Here is an 18,293-nt window from a genome sequence, read left to right as displayed (position 1 = left end):
TGAAAAAAAGTGGTGTGGTTTGAAGCTGGTGCGGGTCGGAGCTGGGCTGGGTATGAGCATCTCTGCACACCTGGAGCCCAGGCTCAGCCAGCAGCTGTGTCCTGCTGCTTCCAGCAGCATCTGGGCTCCATCCACACCTCGGCAGCATCCGGGTGAGCATCCTGCCGCCTCCAGAGGGAAGGGAGGCATCACACGGCCGGCCCTGCCTGGGCTGGCTGCTGCGGGAGTCAGGGAACCATTGGGACAGCTGGCCCTCGCCCCTCCCTGTCCTCTGTTGCTGCTGCTGATCATCAGTCGGGGCCAGGGGAAAACAGGGACAATAAATATTCTACAGGTGAATAGCTTTGAGTCTCGGGGAGCCGGCGCAGGCTGCGTGCCCTGTCCCCGGTGCCCCGTGGGGCGCGGAGAGGCCGCGGGGCTGGCGGGGGTTGAGGTAGTAACAGCGAGGCGGTTCTGCACGGAAAGGCGAGAGATGTCCCGGAGCTGGTGCCGACGTGCGAGAAGGGCCCTGGAGAGGCCGGGGAGGGAGCTGTGGGCAGCCCCGGCTCCCTCTGCCGCTCACAGGCGCTGCGGGTGCCTCCGCACTCGGCCGTTCTTGCTGTTCGGGGACTGGTGCTGCCACTTGTGCCAGGCTCGCTGCCGCTGGCGCTCCTGCAGCCTCAGGGCATTGCAGTAGGCGTCCAGGCTGGTGCCCGGTGCCCCCAGGGCCCGAGGGAAGCCCTTGGAACCCGGGTGCAGGTCAATCCGGGGCCGGGGGCTCTGGTGGGTCCCTCCCGGCTCATCCCCCTTGCTCCGTTTGTACGGTGGCAGCTCCGCGACCTCGTGTCTGATGATGCGGAGGCTGTAGCGGGTGAGGAGCCGGGAGAAGGAGCGTTCCACCGCCTGGCACTCGTAGGTGCCCATGTCCTCCCTCGCCAGCTGGCGGATCAGCAGCCCTTGCTCCAGCACCAAGAAATGCCCGTTGTTTCTGACCTGGGGCGAAGACAGAGCTCGTGGGTCAGTTCTGGGGGATAAAGCCCCCCCTGCTCCCCGTCCCTGCTCCCTGTCCCGTACCTCGCTCGGTGCTGTCTCCTCGCCGCGCCGCACCAGCCAGCGGGTCGTGATCTGCGGAGAGCGCGCCAGGCACTCGAGGAAGGTGGAGTTCTTCTCCACCCCAAAAACCACCTTCTCCAGCGCAGCAGTCCCTGTGCAGGGGAGGGGGTGAGTACTCTCAGTGGGGACTGTGTGACCGGAGGGAGGGAGGGTAGCAGGGAGCAGCCAGCCCGCGGTGTTGGCACTGGTTTCCCAGCGCGGTGCCCCCCGCCCTCCTGGGCACGGCGCTCCCCGGGCACAGCCGGCTGCCCCCGCCGGAGCTGGCGCTCACCTTCGGCCGTGTCCTGGCACTGGCTGAGCGGGTCGGCTTTCAGCACGTCCTGGCAGCGGGCACGCCTGCGGGAGAGGAGAGAGGTCTGTGGCTGTCCCACCCCAGACTGTGGCACCCCTCCGTGGCAATGCCTCAAAAAGGGGGCCAGGAAAGGGTGGGTGGCAGGCAGGCAGAGTGGCAGTAGGGGTCTGGCTGATGGGACTCCAGGCTCCAGGGCTGCCCTTGCCCTTCCCTGCTCCCAACAGCATCAGGAGGATGTAGGGCTGGTGCGGGCACACGCTCACCTCTTCTCGGTGAGCAGGTGAGGGGCGCAGGTCTTGCCGTCCCAGGTGCAGTAGGGATCCCTGGCCAGGCAGCAGTCGGTGCAGGTTTTGCCGTAGAGCTCGCAGCGGTACAGGGAGAGCTGGAGCAGCCCGTGGGTGCTGCTCACAAACAGCTCCTGCTGCTCGGGCAAGCGGGACAGCGGCAGTCAGCACTCACGGCTGGAGGCCGGGACTGGCAGGGAACAGAGCCCCTGCCCCGTGCTGGGGTGGGCACGCTGGGGGACAGTAGCGGTGGGAGACAGAGCCTGCCTCCCCCTTAATGCCCTGGCAGGATCCCATTCCCTAAATGTGCACACCCTGGGGCCGAGGGACCCGGCAGAGTGGCCATTCTCAGACTGCTTTAGGGAGAAGAAGGGACACTCACCCGCTTTGGTGATAACTTCATGTCCAGGATGGGAGAAGGTACCTGGAGGGGAAACAAGAGGGTGCTGCAGCCACATCAGTCGCTCCTGGGTGCCCCAAGGAGGATTAGTGTTCCAAGCAGGATTGTGTCCCCAGGGGTTACAGGATGCCAGGCCCCTGGGCCAGGTCACAGCTCCACCTGCTCCATGCAAGGAGCCCGGGACCTGGGCTGGCTCTGCCTGGTGTGGGCAGCCCAGGACAGCTCTGCTCAGCAGCTCTGCTTTTAAAGCTGGGCTCAGCCCTCCCATTTCAGTGTGGGCTCCAAAGTGCAACCCTCAAGCTCCCTCAGGGACTGGATGGGGAGCTGGAAGATGACATGGCTCCAGCCCCACTGGCACCTCTCGGTGCTTGTAACATTTTCAGCTGCCCAGGGCAGGTGGGAGCCCCCAGCAGCGAGGTGAGAACCTCCCTGAGAGTGCAGAGCCTGCAGGGAGGGTGCCACGGCCACGGGAGGGGAGACTGTGCGGTCCAACCATCTCATTTCAGCCCCTCTCGCTGCCATCCCGGCTGTACCTTAGTGACGCTGATCTCCTCCAGGCTGATCACCTCGGGACCACGGCTCACCCCGCCGGCCAGGGCCACCTTCAGGACTTTGCCGTCATCTGGGAAGGCAGCGGGAGGAGGAGCTGTCAGGGTCGGGAGCCCCCCGGGCTGGAGGAACCCGAGTGCGACACAAGCTGCCCCGGCGGTGGCAGCGTTCCCAGAGCCGCGGTGAGCTCCCACCTGTGCCGAGGAAGAGCAGGTCGTAGTGGCGGCTCTCGGTGTCCAGCCGGTGCACCAGCAGCCGCCGCAGCCGGTAGGGAACATTGACCCGGAGCAACACGGGCTGCCGGCCCTGCGGGTACACGGGCTCCCACATCAGCTGGTGGCCTCGCATGAAGCTGATCAGCTCGTCGGGAAAGTCCTTGGTGGACTGCAGGAGGGGGTCGTACGTCTCACTGGGGCACTGTGTGACACAGGGGCTGCATTAGGGCCAGGCCAGCCTGTCCCGCTCCCCCTGCAGCTGCTCCCCATTCCCTTACCGTGCCGGGCCGGGGGTAGGGAACGCGTCCCTTGTATTCCACCCAGCGGTAGTCGAATCCTTCCTTGTGCGCGAAGGGGCCGCTGAAGGCGGCTCTCACCGCAGCCATGGAGTAGATGCAGACGGCAGAGCCGCTGAAGACGCCGCTGTCGGGAAGCACAGGGCTCTCAGTGTCAGCTCCACGGGGAGCAGGTGAATGCACACCCACCCCGCTGAGCGCACGCTGTCCCCTGTGGGCCCTAGAGTGAGGCGGTGACAGGAATCCCTTTGACACAGCCAGCCCTGATGAGGGTCCTGCTCACCTGGAGACCGTGAAGAGCCCAAAGACAAGGGGGTTCTGCGGGTCCCGGGTGCGCAGGAGGAAAACATCCTCTGCAAAGAGAGGGGTGGAGGTGAGGCATTCCAGAGCTGGAGCACCCGTCCATCCAGGGGATGCAGGTGGGCATCCTGGGGGCGTGCTGGAGGGAACAGCCGCGGTGGAGCAGCCTTGCTCCCGGCTGCAGACAGGGCTGGGCACTCACCCAATTGGTCGAAGTGGGTCTCAGTGCCCTGGGGCCCGGGGATGGAGCACACCAGGCGGGCCTTCAGGAACGTGCTCCAGCGGTTGATGAGGCTGCGCTTCCCTCCAACATCGTTCTGCCAGGCACCAAGAGCCAGGATCAGCCCAGCTTCTCTGAGTGTCCTCCAGTGCTGTGCCCCCCTCATTCCCACACCCCCAGCCCTGAGCCTTCTGCCCTGTGGTAGGTGTGCAGTGACATCCTCACACTCCTCTGCTTGGGCTGCTCTTTGGTCCAGAGCAGGTAAAAGCCCACTTTTGGTGGGACAACAGGCCACAGGGTGCTGTCCTTGGAAACTGACCTTGCAGACCCTGGCCACCCTGGCATGGATGTGCCGCCGCTCCCACTGCCCAGCTTCCATGGCCGTCTCCCGGAAGAAGATGTAGACTTTATCATCGTGGGGGTTGTGGGTATCGGGGATGGCATAGGCGCCAACAAATGTGGGCTCTGTGGAGGGAAGGAGCAGCACAATGTGGCCCTGTGCCCTGATCCCACCCTGTGGTACAGCCCTGAAAGCCCTTGGGAACAGTGTGAGGTGCTGAGAGGCACAGAGCCCAGGAGGCAGAACACCATTCCCAGTGCTGAGGCTGTGGACCATGTGCTGGAGCATGGGTCTCACCAGGAGCTTCATCAGTGCTTCTCCCCAGCAAGGACAGAGGGCCCAGAGCAGAACTCTGGCCCCAGTGCTGGCCCCAGCCTCTTCCCAGCTGAAAGGAGAGTCTCCCATTCCCCACAGGTCCCCCTGCTCCTACCGTGGAGCCAGTGGTCCTGGTTTTGCTCCGTGCGGATGTAGCTCTGCTCGGCCCCATGGACCCAGGTCCGGAAGAAGGCAGCGCTGCTGCCCATGAAGTCACTGGAGGTGCCTGAATACAGCTCCCCACCTGCAGGGTCAGGGGGGTGTGGGTGGGAAGCAGCACCTCCCAGCACAGATTATTCCCAGCGCTCCCCCTCCCACCATCCCCTGTGCTCCTCACTCGCTCTTACCCATGAGGAGCCCCGTGAAGGGTTCATGGGGGCTGTACGGGCACCGTCCTCGCCCCGATTCCAGGGAGTGGCTCACCAGCTGCATGCGGGGAGCCCTGGCATCCTGCCAGAGCCAAGGGGGAGATGTCAGCCCAGGGGGAGCCTGGGAACAAGCTGGAACTTGGGGGGAAGAGTGGGAAGGAGGTTGGTGTGTCTGTGATGAGTGGGCTCCTGAGGGGAATGCCTGGTCCCATCCCCAGTGGGACACCCTGACACTCCCAAGCCAGAGCTGCTCTCTCCATGTGAATGCCAGGAACTGCAACAGGCTGGCTGCCCCCTTGCCCCCTGAGGCTCTGGGGCTCCCTTTCCTCCTGTTCCCAGAGAGAGGGGTCTCTTGGCACCTTCTGCCATAGGGATATGTGTGTCCAGGGTGTCCCTCACCTTCCCCCTGGCTCCCAGCTGGATGAAGGCACAGACAGGCTGGTAGGAGCCGGTGCCACAGGCGAACACGTGGCTCTGGTTGAAGGGCTGGAGGAGGCGGATGAAGTTGGCACACTCGGTCTGCACAGGGGAGATGTTTGTCAGGCCTGAGCTGTGGTGACTGCTGGGGGTGAGGAGCCTGGCCAGTCCCTGTCCTGGCAGCTGTTCAGCTGGCTCAGCTCCGGCTGGCTGCACAGCACCATTCCAGGCAGACCCCCAGGCTCCCTTTCGGGGTGATGGGGTTGTTTAATATCCGTGCTGAGCTGCCAAGGCTCAAGGTGGGGGCTGCCAGCCCTACTTACCTCCACGTTCTTCCCTGCCAGCTGGCAGTGCTCCACCTGCTCCCTGGGGGCTGGCCAGAAAATCTGAAACACAAAGACCCCACGGATGCTGCCCCTGCTCCCCTCGGCCCCCTGTGGCACCAGTGGGAACAGGCTCAGCCCACAGGCACTGCCAAGCTCAGGTGCAGGACGTGGGGTTGCTCTGGCACAGGTCTGACACCCCCCTGAGCTCCCAGAGCCCTGTGGGCAGCCTGCCAGATCAGCTCGGAGTGAACCTGGCGTGGGGACAGAGCCTGGGTGTGCCGTGGCCCACCCAGGCTGTGGGCAGGCTCTCCTGGATCCCAGCCTGTGGGAACACCAGGCTGCAGTGCCTTAATGGGATTTTCTTTTGTTGGGCTCCGGCCGTGCACCCGGCCAGCAGGATGTCTTGGGATGACATTAGTGGACTCGCTGCTGGAGCTCTTGAGGCAGCAGCAGCAGCAGCAGGGATTAGGTGTGACAGCAGGGCTCCAGGCACTGCAGTCCACCCAGGTCACAGCTCTTGGCCAAGCCACCCTCTGGCGCCAGCCCTTCCCAGCAGGGCTCAGCCCCACCAGGGATGGGCTGACCCCACTGATTGAGACATCCTGGTGTAAATGTGTCCCTGGTGAGGTTAGAACAGCCCAGTTCAGAGCACATCCACCTCCACGCCCTGGTGCTGGGACAAGGAGTGGTTCCCAGGGAGGAAGAGGCCAGCCTGGCCAGTGCCACCATCCTCCCAGCACTGACCTTCTCAGGCTCCCTGCTGGGATGGTCCAGGTGGAGAAGGAAGATATGGTTCTTTGCTCCCACCATCAGCCAGGCCCTGTCTTCATCCACCAAGAGGGCTTGGAAATCCATCTTATCCCCTGAAGCCAGCAGCAGGCGAGAGCTGTTGGATTTCAGCAGGTCTGAGGAGCACAAACAAGGTGGGAGAAAGAGAAACCCATCCATGAATGACACAACAGCAGCAAGAGGCCCCATGCCTCCCTCTCTGGAGCAGCTTTGGTTACCCATCCTTGCCCCAAGGGTACACGATATTCCTGCCACTGCCAGGGCAAAACCCACCACCCTCACTGCCCCTGAGCTCATCATGGAGCCTCCTCCACGAGCCAAGCTGAGGGAAAGAGTCACTCCTACAGAGAGCAGAGCTGCGCTGACCTTGCCCTGGCTGGGCTGGTTTGCAGGCACAGGGCAGGACAGGGATTCAGCCCCAGTAGCTCAGAGACAGCTTCCAGCCTGTCTTCCAGAGGAACTCCTGGAGACCCAAAGCCTCTGCACCCTGAAACCAGGTGGGCAGAGGATGGAGCAGAGAGGTGACTCGCATGCTGTGACTCCTGGCATGTTTTCCCTGGGCTCCAGATCAAGAGAGTTTACATTTAAAAAGGTTTTTGCTGTTTGCTGGGGCAAAGCATTCCTCCAAGGAAAGGCTGTATGGAAACAGAGCCAACACAACCTGGTCTGAACACGCCCCACACCCACCCCTGAGTCTGTGCGTGGGGTAGAGCCCAGCAGCTTTCACAGAGTCAGGCAGGTGGGTGGATGTGCTGGGACTGACCCTTGTAGGGGAGATCCCCACCTGTGGCTCCGGTGCCACCCCAACCAAGCACCCCACATTTTCCACTCTGTGTCCTGAGGCACAGCCTAAACCCAGCATTAGGCTGGCTCAGGGAAAGATCCGAGGGTGCCATAGAGCCAGTGCATTCCTTTGGGAGCAGAGACAGGACAGTGGGAAAGGCTCTGCTGCTCCGGCCACGGCTCCGCCCGTGCAGCAGCCGGAGCTCGCCCGGCCCTTCTGGCACAGTTGTGGCCTCGTGGGTGTGTGAGGAGGACAATAAGCTGTTGTGTCTCGGTTAAAACTCCGGAAGCAACATCCCTGGGGCCAGTATTGGTCCGTGATGTGCAGTGCCAGGTTTGGGGGCTGTCTGTGGGGCGAGCATCCCCCAGTGCAGATGGAGCGGCGGCTGCCCCAGCACAGCACCGCAGCAGCTGCCACCCCCCAGCCCCTGCTCCCAAGGATCAAGGGGGGGCAAAAACCAGCATGGAGGCAGTCCTTGGAGCTTCCAGAAGTCAAAACACATCTCTTCCCTCTCCAAAAGTGACAGGACGTGGCTGGGAGAGAGGGTTGGTTACTCTGGCAAGGCTGCTCCTGAGTAATGAGCAAAAGTGGGGCCGTGGGAGGGGGAGATGGAGATGGGTTGCAGTGGATGGGGACTGAATGGAGATGGAATGTGGCTGAAAACTCAGGGAAACCTGTAAGAAAGCTGAAAGTCTGCCCAAAATGTCAGGGAGTGAAGCGGTGTGTCAGGACAGAGGGAAGGAGGCGCTCAGGGGAAGCCTGGTGGGTGCAGTGTGGACGTGCGGCTGCAGGTGGGGTGGACGTGGGCACAGGCACGGCTCCATCCAAAGGGAACCGGCTGACCCGGGAGCTTGTCTCACTTCCTTCCAGGGCAGAGGGGAAGCGAGGCCAGAGCCTGCGGGCTGGAGACGCCGCTGCCGTCCCCTGGTCCCTGCTGGGACAGGATGGAACAGCCAGGCTGGCTCCCAGCTAGAGCTTCCATCTCCCTGCTCCGGGGAGCTCCTGGCACTGGGGGGACACAAACCTTCCTCTGCCAGCAGCACCTCTGAGCCACATCAGGGAGCTTCTGGCTCTCCTCCTCCTGCTGCCACAAAAATTGCACAGCCCCACTGCACTCCCTGCCTTGCCTGGGTGCCCAAGGGCCCTCCTCTGGGTGCCCGGGATACAGGGCAGAAGGCTTCCAGGCCATTTCCCACCAGCTGAATGGGATTAACAGCTGAATTCCTTTTGGCCTTTCCATTGTCCCTGCTGGATCTCCAACAGGGTGGGGTGCATCATTCACCCTCCTGTGTCTGCCAACACTCCCAGGTCCTGCCTGGTCCAGGGGAAATGTCAAGCAGGGCTCTGGGGAGGGGTTGGGGTGGAAGGGCAAAGGCTCATGCAGTTCACAAGTGTAATTAGGAGGAATGGGTACAAGACTGGTATCGCTGGTCTGAGCTGCAGCAGCCCTGTCTGAGGACGAGGTCAGGCAGGCTGATGGAAGAGCCCTCTCTGCTGCCTCTGGTAGGACGTGGGAGAGCCCTGGAAGGACTCACTGCCCCACACTTGCACCCTCTGGCAGGTTAATGACCAGGAGGGTCTGAGCCTGACCCATGGCTCTGCTCCCTCACTGAGGGGACAGTGAGTGCTGGCATCCAGCCCCAGGAGCTGCTGCACCAAAACCAGCCTCTTCTCACCCTCAGCTCATTAGACCCAAACCTGACCCTGGAGACAGGGAACCAGGGGTGCTCTGCAGCAGCCATGCCATGGCCAAACCTATGGGTGAGCCCAGAGAAACATCCTCTCCTTTGTGTTCACTGTCTCCCAAGGCCATGCTGTTTGTCTTCATTGCTGAGACCACTGTAAGCACTGTGTCCCATCCATCATCTCTGCCTGCCCCTCAGCCACACCATCCTCTGTGCAGGGTGACCCCGAGTTTCCTGGGGTCACAGCCCGGCTGTGCTGGGGGGCTGTCCCCTCCTCTTCCCCCTCACCAGGCACAGCAGCCCACGGAGGAGATCCCCGAAGCCCAGGGGAAGCTTGGTGCTAAATCGGGCTCTGGCCCCTCACGGCTGATAAGGGATGTGCCAGGGCAGCCCTTGGTGTGAACACCAGAGCCCCAGGACCTCCCTGTGCTCCGGAGCACCTGCTGTGTGGTGTGGCCCCTGAGTCCTGCCTGGCTGCAGATCAGAGGCTGGCACAGGACCCGTTTGCCAGCTCCAGGGATATTCCCGCAGGAGGAGCTGGCAGCCGTGCTGGGACTTCACTGCTGCTCAGCCTGGGCAGAGAGAGGCTGAGCTCAGGCAGCGCTGGGGCTGACCCAGACTGACCCGACCAAGCCCAGGCTGCCCCTGTGTGCTATTATAAACCTCCTCCTCACCTCCTCGGCAGGGTGGGAGCCGCTGCTGTTGTTCCTGGCCCCGTGCCCTGTGCCCCATCCTTCCTGTGCTCTCCCGGCCCTCGCTGCTGTCATTTCCTTCTCTCGACCCTGCTTACGTCCTCTCCCCCCGCCCCACCGAGGGCTCTGCCTGCCACCCCCATGCTGGGATCTGAGGGCAAGGCTGATCCCGTGGATGGACTCTCAAAGGTCTCCTTTTATTTATTTTTTTTTTTCCTAGGGGTTTTTAAACCTAAACTTCTCAAGGCATTGTGTCCTTGAACGTGCCCGGTGCTGTCCATGAGTCACATCCCTTCACCATTGTTCACTCCGTCCTTGAGCCCTCCTGATGCTGGGAGCTTCCTCTTCTGCCTCTGCCCAAGGTTTGAGGGCTTTTGGCATGCCTGGCCCCAGGACACTGTGGGGCTTTGAAGTCAGCAGTCCCCTTTCTCTCCAGCTGCCCCATCTGCCTCCTCTGGCTCCAAGGAAAGGCCGAGCTGAGCTGTTTCTAAGCTGGGCTATCAGCAGGGCTATCTCCTCACACAGATATCCTGCATCCCTGGGAGATCCAGTGCTCTTCAGCCACAAATGGGGGGCATCTTTCACTGTGCTGCTGTCCCTGCCTGGAGAGCAGGACTTCTCAGGGTGATGGAGCTGGCCAAGAGCGTGGCCCTGGAGCTTGGAGTGCCGTGCCCATGTGAAAGCTGCTCCACCCTCTCTCACGTGTGGAAGGGGCTGGTCCAGCCCTCCCCATGGTCACATCCAGCACAGCACTGGGGATGTGCTGAGCTGCCATTCTCCAAAGAAACTTGCTGGTTTACATATAGGAGGAGCTGAAAGCAGCTCGATCGGCCACATCCATGTTGCAGGTTCATGGCAGGGTGAGAAACTGCCAGGCTGGCAGGCTTCTGTTCTAGCTGCTCAGGCCATTCCCCTGTAGACTTTCTCTAGGTACTCCCTTTGCACACTTCTCTGTTTCATGCTGCCTGTCAGTCTGTCCTTGCTGCATTTTCAGGTCACCAAAGCAGTCCTCCCTCTGCATCAGGTTTGAGAGGGGCAAACTGTGCCTCCCCTGAAGAACTCATCATCTAAACAGAGAGAGCTCCAGGGAGGAAGGCAGAGGTGCAGCAGGGAGATGATCTGCACAGGGAAGCAGTCTCTCCTAGCAGAAGAGGAGGGACAAAAGCAGAAGGGCTGAGCTGGAGTAGGACTGTGCTGGTGGGAGGCAGAGGAAGAGGATGGTGTGACTGTCCTGGGGCTCAGTGTCCCTGTGAGCTGAAGGCAGGGGACATTCTCCAGGGGTACCCAGCTCAGCCCCAGCCCAGGACACACCAAGAGAGGTCCATAGTTAGTCTGAGCAGAAGGACACATCTCCTCCAGTCCCAGTGTTCTGCTGGATCAGAGCAGGACATTCTCTGTTCAAACTCTTTTTCCAATGGCAGCAGCACTCAGGGACTGTGCCTGGAGCTGCACCCCTGAAACATCCTGGGGGCCCAGAGTATGAAGGGGTCACAGCCACAACCAGAGGGCTGCCTGTCTCCCCAAGACCCCCTTTTTCTCCCTGCAGGGTGCTCTCCCAGCCCTCCCAGGCAAGGTGCAGACCCTGAGGAAGCCCTTACCTCTGTAGGTGAGGCGAAGGCGTGGGGCATGCTGCTTCCATGCCCTGCTGCTGCCCAGCTGCTGCAGGAGGAGGCAGAGCAGGAGTGTGGCCAGGGGCAGCCAGTGGCCAGGGAGAGCCCCCATGCTGGCACAGGGCAGGGTCTGCTCGCCCTCACAGCACCATGGTCCAGCGCTGAGATGTCACCTCCAACACCAGCTGCAAGCAGAGAAGAGGGAAGGCTGCAGCTGCGCTCACTGCACCAGTGTGGGCACTGGCAAGGCAGCTGTGGCTGGGACACTCTCTTACCTCCCACCCCCCTGGGAGCTCCAGCACGCTCCATGTCCAGGGAGATCACAGGCCAGCTGCTCCAGCCTGCCCATGGGAGGTGTGAGGGGTGATGCCAGCGTGCCCACCTGGGAGCACCGGGATTTGGGCATCCTGGAGGTGACTGACATGAGGGCAGTAGTGCACCCTCCAGAGGGATCTCAGAGCTTGGCCATCCTCTGCTCAGTACCTGCTCAGACCCCAGTGCTTGGCAGAGCCTGGTGAAGGATCCCTGATATTCGTCTGTTCTCAGCTTGGCCTTAAATCTCATCCCTTTCTCTGAAAAGGGAATTCATGTTTTGGAGCGCCATCCATAAATGCCATTTCTGTGAGCCCCCCAATATCATCTGTGGCTCTGTGTGTGCATGACCCATCTCTGGCTAGGATCTCTGCAAATTCCTGGTCACCACAGAGCTCTCTGAGGCCACCAGCATCTGCTGGCTCCAGGGTGGATTGGAAGGGTTCTTTGGAGGGTTTCACAGCCTTGCACAGCAGCTCCCACAGCCCCTGCCAGCAGTAGGGCTGGCCTGCCAGCTCTAACCAGTCAATCCAGGCTACTTAGATGCTTTTTCTCCACTTAATAAAAAACCTGGTCCCTACATGGCAGCTCTGACTAACTCTCCCTCCTGCTGCATATTAACTTCTTCCAGTCCCATGACTGAAAGATTTAAAATGAGCTTTTTGGCTCATCCCTGGCCAGAGGCTCTTGGCACAAGGAGCAGGGGATTCCTGCCATCCCAGCGATGGGCTGTGGGAGGGATGGTGGAGCCAAGCCTTTCCAACTGCCTTGCACAAGGAATGCTCAGCTCTGCCTGGGGAGGAGGTTTTGGTCTGGTGGAGTTGGGGTTTCTCTCCCTCCCAGCAGCAAACTGTGGTTGGGCTGGGGTGCAGCTCCTTTCTTGCCCCTTCCCTGCCTTCACTACTGCCTGGATCTCACTCTGGTCAGCACAACCTGCTGCTGCTCCAGGTCCTTCCCTTGTACCAGGAGACCACACTGGGACATGGATGTGACCTCAGGGTGGTGGCTGTGCTGTGCTCTGTCTCTCTTTAGCTTGGGCCTGCTGTCTCTGCCCAGCCAGCCCTTCCTGGGCACTTTTCCACATGTCAGCCATTGCCTAGGGAGGGGGAAAAAAAACACTCCATAAGCATGATGGGCTTAGCCAGGTGCAAACTGCTCCTGGATTGTGGGAAGGTTCTCTGTTGGGAACCCATCAGCCACATGGAGATCCACAGGCAGTGCTTGGTCCCACAAACACCTCCCCAACAGGCAGCAATGCCAAGCTGCACCTCAGCTCTTCCTTTGTTCAGCACCTGCAGTGCTGTCCCAGAGCTGTCCTCTGGACCCACAGCCATGCTCTGAGTGAACACTGCTGTCCCAAGGGTCATCACAAGGACGGGGCTGGGATCTGACAGGGAGTTGTTTTTTTTCCTTTGCCCAAGTGTGTTGTGTTGCTGCAGGACTTGGGAAAATGCTGTCCTCTAATTGAAGGTTTCTATAAATGGAACCGGGTCTGTGCTAGGCTTAACTTTGGGCTAGGGCAGACTTGGAGGAATCTTTCATGACCCAGGGGATGCCAGGGCAGGCTGGGATTCTGCAGATGGCAGGCAGGGCACTGCTCCTGCCTCAGGACACGTTCACACACAGGAGCTTTAGGGACAGGCACGCGCTGCCATGCACAGCTCGGTTATAGCAATGCTCCGTCTCCTGCCCTGGGAATGCCAAAAGCATCGATAACAGCAGGAGCCACAGACATGTCCAGGAGGATCCCAGAGCCCTGGAAGAGCTGTGTACAGGCATAGGAAAGTCAGGGCTTTGCAGCAGATAAGGAAAGAAAAAATCTGCCAGAGGATAACCTCCAGTAAGAAACATTTCCCATCAGTGTCATCCTTTCATGAGAATTTAGGGGCTCCCTTCCATCGTGCCCAGGCACATCCACCTCCTGACACGCAGCTAAAATCCTGTGCCCACAGCCCCTGGCACAAGGACATCCCTCACTGTGCCAGTCAGCACAGTGTGGACACAGGGAAACAAATCTGCTGGAGGTGAGAGCTCAGCAGAGTTTACACAGAGAGGGGGAGCTCGGGTGCCTGGTGGATGGAAACAAGCTGGGAATGCTGAATCCAGGGTTAAATTAAACACTCCCGACAGCTTTAAATAATCAACTGTCCAGAGCTGCAACTCTTTCCATCTCCATTTGGAGAGGGAAGTGCTGATGAGGGTGGGCTGCTGAGAGAAGGGGAGGCAGGGGGTTAACATTTCATACTCCAGGCACGGCAGGACCTGCAGGGGAGGATTTGGGGGACGGCAGCCTTGTTCTGGGGGGCTGGCAGTCACCAGGAGTGCCAGGCATAGATGGCACAGGTGGTGACACCACGGTGCTGGGCTAAGTCTGCCAGCAATCCACCAGGTGCCCTGGTCCCAGAGGCCTCCCTGTGCCCTCCCTCCCCTTCTCCTTCCTTCCCTTCCTCCCTCCCCTTCTACTGGAGATCTGCAGAAGCGGCACGGTTTGGGTTGGGAAGGGACCTTAAAGATCCTCTTGTTCCAGACAATCACAGATCGTCAGATTGCTCAGAGCCCGTCCAACCTGGCTGTGAACACTTCCAGGGATGGGGCATCCACCCCTTCTCTGGACAGCCTGTGCCAGGGCCTCACCACCATCCCAGTAAAGAGTTTTTTCTTAATATCTAATCTAAATCTCTCCTCTTTTAGTTGAAAAACATCTCCCCCTTGTCCTATCACTAAGTCACTCTCCCTAATTTCTATTAGGTCCCTTTAATTACTGTGAGGCTGCATTGGGTTCTCCACAGAAGTCCAGCAGGTCTGAGGTTCTGGGCTGTCACACAAAAGCCCCTGGAAAGCCTTGCCAGAGAGCGAGCAGCCCAGAGAAAAGACAAATCCCTTCTGTTTAAGACGTGGGTACAGGAGGGAATCATTTATCCATGAAAGCACCCATTTCCTCCTGACAACTCCTTTGTGTTGCAATGCCGTGAATAGTTTAAACCAGCCCAAATTTGAGAGGGGGAAGGGCGCTGGCAGCGGGTTTATCAAGCTGTAGATTATCTCTGAGAGGGAAGAGCACGCTGAACTCAGCTCTGCGGCACCAAGAGGGGCGGCCGTGTTGCCATCCATGCGCTCCGCTCATTTCACAGCCCCGATTGTATCCCAGATAATCCCCACGCTCCCTTGACAGCCTGCTGCCTTCTCCAGTTACACGGCAGGGCTGGCAGGGCCAGGGGCGAAATGCTGGTCCCCAACAGCTGGGGGGCCTCAAGGGAGAGGAGCGGGGGGAGGAGAGGAGCTGCACCCCTTGTCAGCATCAGAGGGGACAGAGGGGACAGAAGCGCTGGGCTGGAACCCGAGCGAGAGGGGGGAGCCTCAAGGGGCCAAGACCCTCGCATGGGGCTGGTGTTCCCCAAGGTTCCCGAGCACCCAAGCCCTGGCTCCACGCTCCTGAGACTGTCCTGCCTCTCCTAGCATAAGCCCTGGTGTGGATGCTTCCCTCTGTGCCGCTTTTGGGAGCTGGGACAAAGGAGTCACAGCCTGGCAAGGAAACTGAGGGGTAAAGCCAGGGCAGGAGGTGCAGTGGGCTCAGCCCGGGTGCCCATCCTGAGCACACATCTGCGGTCAGCTGGGTCCCTGCCACATGCTCGGGGAATGTGGAGCCACATGTGAGGGGAGCGTGAGCTGCTGGCCCTGTGCCCCGCCGAGCATCCCTGCCCGCAGCTGTCCCTAAATCACTGCCTGCCCCGCCCCTGCTCAGCCCAGGGCTCTGGCTGTCCCTCTCCATCCCGTGCGGGATGATGGATACCCCGGCAGCTGCAGGGAGAGGCAGCTGTCGACTTTCTCCGGTGGAAGGACAAAGGCACAAGGATGAGCCCTCCCTGCCCTCCCCCTGAGCTGCCAGGCTGGGGCAGAGCCAGCCCCTGAGGGAGCCTGTAGTGCTGAGTGATTTGTGGGAGGAGGGCGTGATGGTCCTGCTCCATGACATCAAAGCTGGGACCGCAAAACCGAGTGCCAGAGCTTGGGTGGCATTGGGGTCCCAGCAAAACCTTCAGTAACAAGTCACACGTGTCCACACAGATTCACAGAGACCGAGGGGAGCCGATTTCTGGAGGGCTTGGATGAAGGGATCGCTGGGCAGCAGCAGAAGGCTGAGGCTGCTCCGGGTTCAGCCGCGTCTCTGCCACCACCCAGCCAGGGCCAGCAGGATCCCGTCCAGCCAGGACATCTCCTCCTCTGCCGCCTCCCGAGAGTGAAGTCCCCTGGCTGCAGTCAGCCCCAGACCACCCTGCCCTGCCGGACAACGCTGCTGGGGTGTGCGAGCACCACTCTGCTGCTGGCACACTGCAGAACCTCGGGATGCCAGCCCTGCCGGCTCCTGGGTACCGGCTGACAATGACAGTGGGGCAGGGACAGCCCCGGGGGCTGGGTGTATCACAGGGACCTCGCTGCCTGTGCACAGCATCTCTGACAGCGTTTGTCTCCCTGAAGTTACAGCAGCTCCAGGCACGCTCCAGTCGGGAACACATCCTCTGAAAGTAAATGGGGAACTGCCAAGCCTGAGGCTGGCCAGGGTATTAATAACTGTTTATGAAGGGATAAGAAGCTGGCTTCCCCTTACATCCTGCTAATCCCTTTCTTGAGAGGCTGCTGGCTCAGTCCCTACCTTTCCCTTGCTACTGAGAGGTGAAGCCTGACCTGGCCTGGCTCTTGGACATCTGGCTGGGAAGGTGGCCCAGCAGTGGGCTTGTCTCAGGGCACAGTGACAGGCACAGTGAAGGGCGGGATCAGCCCCTGCTTTCAGCCCTTGCAGGACTTGCAGGTGCTCCCGAATGTGCTGCTTGAACGGGACCTCCACTGTTCCTCCTCCTAATTTACTCCAAGGGCATCCAGCCCCAGGGAGGCAGCAAGTCCAGTGTGCAGAGAAAGCTGAGCGGAGACCCAGCGTATATTGCACCTTGCAGGTCTGCTCTCACCTAAAATGCTGCCAGAGCACAGGCAGCTTCCAGCACAGAGCAGTGCCACAGTCCTGTTGTCCACACCAGGGCTCCCAGAGTGGCCAAACCACACTGGGACACAAGTGGGGAGTGGCAAATTCATAGAGATTGGGTTCCTCCATGGACAAAGCGGAGGTGGGACAAGTGTGGGTTAACTCGGTGTATTAAACTCTGGGCTGACTTGGCATACTAAATTCCCAATTTTCCTTCCAGGGCAATTGAGAAGCTTAAATTTCTTTCACAGAATAACAGAATTGTTGGGGTTGGAAGGGATCTCTGGATACCATCCAGTCCACCCCCCCCCGTCAAGGCAGGGTCACCTGGACCAGGTTACACAGGAATGAGTCCAGGTGGGTTTGGAACATCTCCAGAGAGGGAAACTCCACAACACTGCTGGGGAGATGTTCCAGTACTCTGCTACCCTCAAAGTAATATTCTTCCTCATGTTGAGGTGAAATTTCCTGTGTTTTGCTTCATGGCCATTACTCCTCATCCTGTTGCTGAGTACCACTGAAGAGTGTCTGGCACCATCCTCTTGGCACCCACCTTTGAGATAGTTATATGCATTAATGAGATTCCCTCTCAGTCTTCTCTTCCCTAGACTAAACAGCCCAGCTCCTGCAGTCTCTCCTCAGAGGAGACAATTCATGATTGGAGGGGCTTGCCATGCTTTAAGGCTGTGTTAAAGTATCCAAATTAGGCAGAGAAGAGGCTGTGTACTGCCTGCTGAGCTTCCAGGCCAGGTCCCCAAAGCCTCCGGGGTCCCCAGAGGCAGCACTGAATTCCTCAGAGCCATTTATACCCCAGTGCTGAAACCCACCCTTGTCACCTGTCTGCCACATGGCCTGACACTCAGCACAGCCCTGGGGAGGCTCAGGAGCCCTGGGGAGGCTCAGGAGCCCTGGGGAGGCTCAGGAGCCCTGCCCCACACAGGAGCTGCTCTCTGGGCTTCAGATTCTCCAGGCTCAGCCTGGGTAAATCCCACATGCACTAAAACCCGGCAGGGGCTCCGAGGCCAGGAATCAGTAGGGTCTCCAGCGAGGGGCAGGTTTGCCTGTGCTCCTGCCATGGTCTGGCTCTAAAGCCACTGCTGGGAGGAGGACTGAGTGACACCAGGGGTTTCCAATCCAGAGCTCTCCAGCCCTGGGTCAACAGCTGGATCCCACAGTCATGGGCTGCTGCTCCTTCGGTGCCCTCTGGAAGAGAGGTGATGGGCTTGGCTGGGCTCCTGGTGGGACCCCTGCAAAGAGCTCCAGCAGAGACCCAAGGGCTGGGAGAGACAGCTCTATCCCCAGGGGTGTCTCCAGGGAGAGCTAGCCCTGGGAAATAATTCCTGTTTCCTGGGCAGGCTGCAGCATTTCCCAGCACCCCAAGTCAGCGCTGATTGCTTCCTGAAGATGCCAAAGATTTCCACAGCAAACCCATGGGATCCGCAACATTGGTTTTCTTCATTCAGCTGGGATTATTGCTTCTCACCTCTAAACCTATTGGACAGGGATGCTCAGCACCTCTCAGAGAGCTTTTAGCTTTACCACATCTCCCCATTCCAGGCAGGAGCTGGCCGTGAAACACCTGCTCTGCTGCTCACTGACCCGGCTCATGAGCCACTTCACCACTGCCAGCCAGCGACACGGCTGCTGGTGGCACTCCCAGGGCCACTGGCTGTCCCAGCTGGAGCCTCCCGCCTCCCCCGACACTTGAAAGCTCTGCAGTGTTTTCTTTTCATCAGCGGGAGCCCAGCTCCCGGCGCTCCTGGCCTCTGAGCTAATTGGAACAGGCTGGGCAGGCGTGGGGGGCTCCGCCGGAGAAAGTATTTTAATGAGGATGGAGGGTGCCTGACCTGTTATCTTCTCCTCCTCAGAGCCTCTTGGCTGGGCTCCTCGGGAATTACAGCCTGGATTGGGTCGGGTCCCAGGCTCGCAGAGCAGCGTGCTCCGGCAGCCAGGGACAGGCGGCTCCCGGCCCCCATCCCAGCCCGGCAGTGGCCTGGGGACCGCCTGCACCGGGACTGTGGGGGGCTGTGCCGGG

At 60.2% G+C, this 18,293-nt stretch overlaps 1 protein-coding gene across 1 annotated transcript in view; it reads right to left on the bottom strand.

Moving 5' to 3' along the window:
- Positions 1–39: 39 nt before the first annotated feature.
- LOC107210332 (semaphorin-3D-like) overlaps positions 40–18,293 on the bottom strand; it is a 22,831-nt gene continuing 4,577 nt past the window's right edge. Inside the window, exons 2-18 of the mRNA XM_015641044.3 lie at positions 10,963–11,159; positions 6,159–6,319; positions 5,412–5,474; positions 5,071–5,190; positions 4,651–4,753; positions 4,419–4,547; positions 3,968–4,113; positions 3,631–3,745; positions 3,412–3,481; positions 3,111–3,255; positions 2,812–3,034; positions 2,602–2,690; positions 2,051–2,092; positions 1,648–1,805; positions 1,364–1,428; positions 1,054–1,184; positions 40–972 (exon numbers count right to left, since the gene is read on the bottom strand). Coding sequence (XP_015496530.1) covers positions 559–972; positions 1,054–1,184; positions 1,364–1,428; positions 1,648–1,805; positions 2,051–2,092; positions 2,602–2,690; positions 2,812–3,034; positions 3,111–3,255; positions 3,412–3,481; positions 3,631–3,745; positions 3,968–4,113; positions 4,419–4,547; positions 4,651–4,753; positions 5,071–5,190; positions 5,412–5,474; positions 6,159–6,319; positions 10,963–11,086 — 2,298 coding nt within the window. The 5' untranslated portion in view covers positions 11,087–11,159 and the 3' untranslated portion in view covers positions 40–558. The remainder of the gene's footprint in view (positions 973–1,053; positions 1,185–1,363; positions 1,429–1,647; positions 1,806–2,050; positions 2,093–2,601; positions 2,691–2,811; positions 3,035–3,110; positions 3,256–3,411; positions 3,482–3,630; positions 3,746–3,967; positions 4,114–4,418; positions 4,548–4,650; positions 4,754–5,070; positions 5,191–5,411; positions 5,475–6,158; positions 6,320–10,962; positions 11,160–18,293) is intronic.

Source organism: Parus major, chromosome 12, assembly GCF_001522545.3.
Source record: "Parus major isolate Abel chromosome 12, Parus_major1.1, whole genome shotgun sequence".
In the NCBI taxonomy this organism is placed as follows: Eukaryota; Metazoa; Chordata; class Aves; order Passeriformes; family Paridae; genus Parus; species Parus major.
This window is presented reverse-complemented; position numbering and strand designations above follow the sequence as displayed.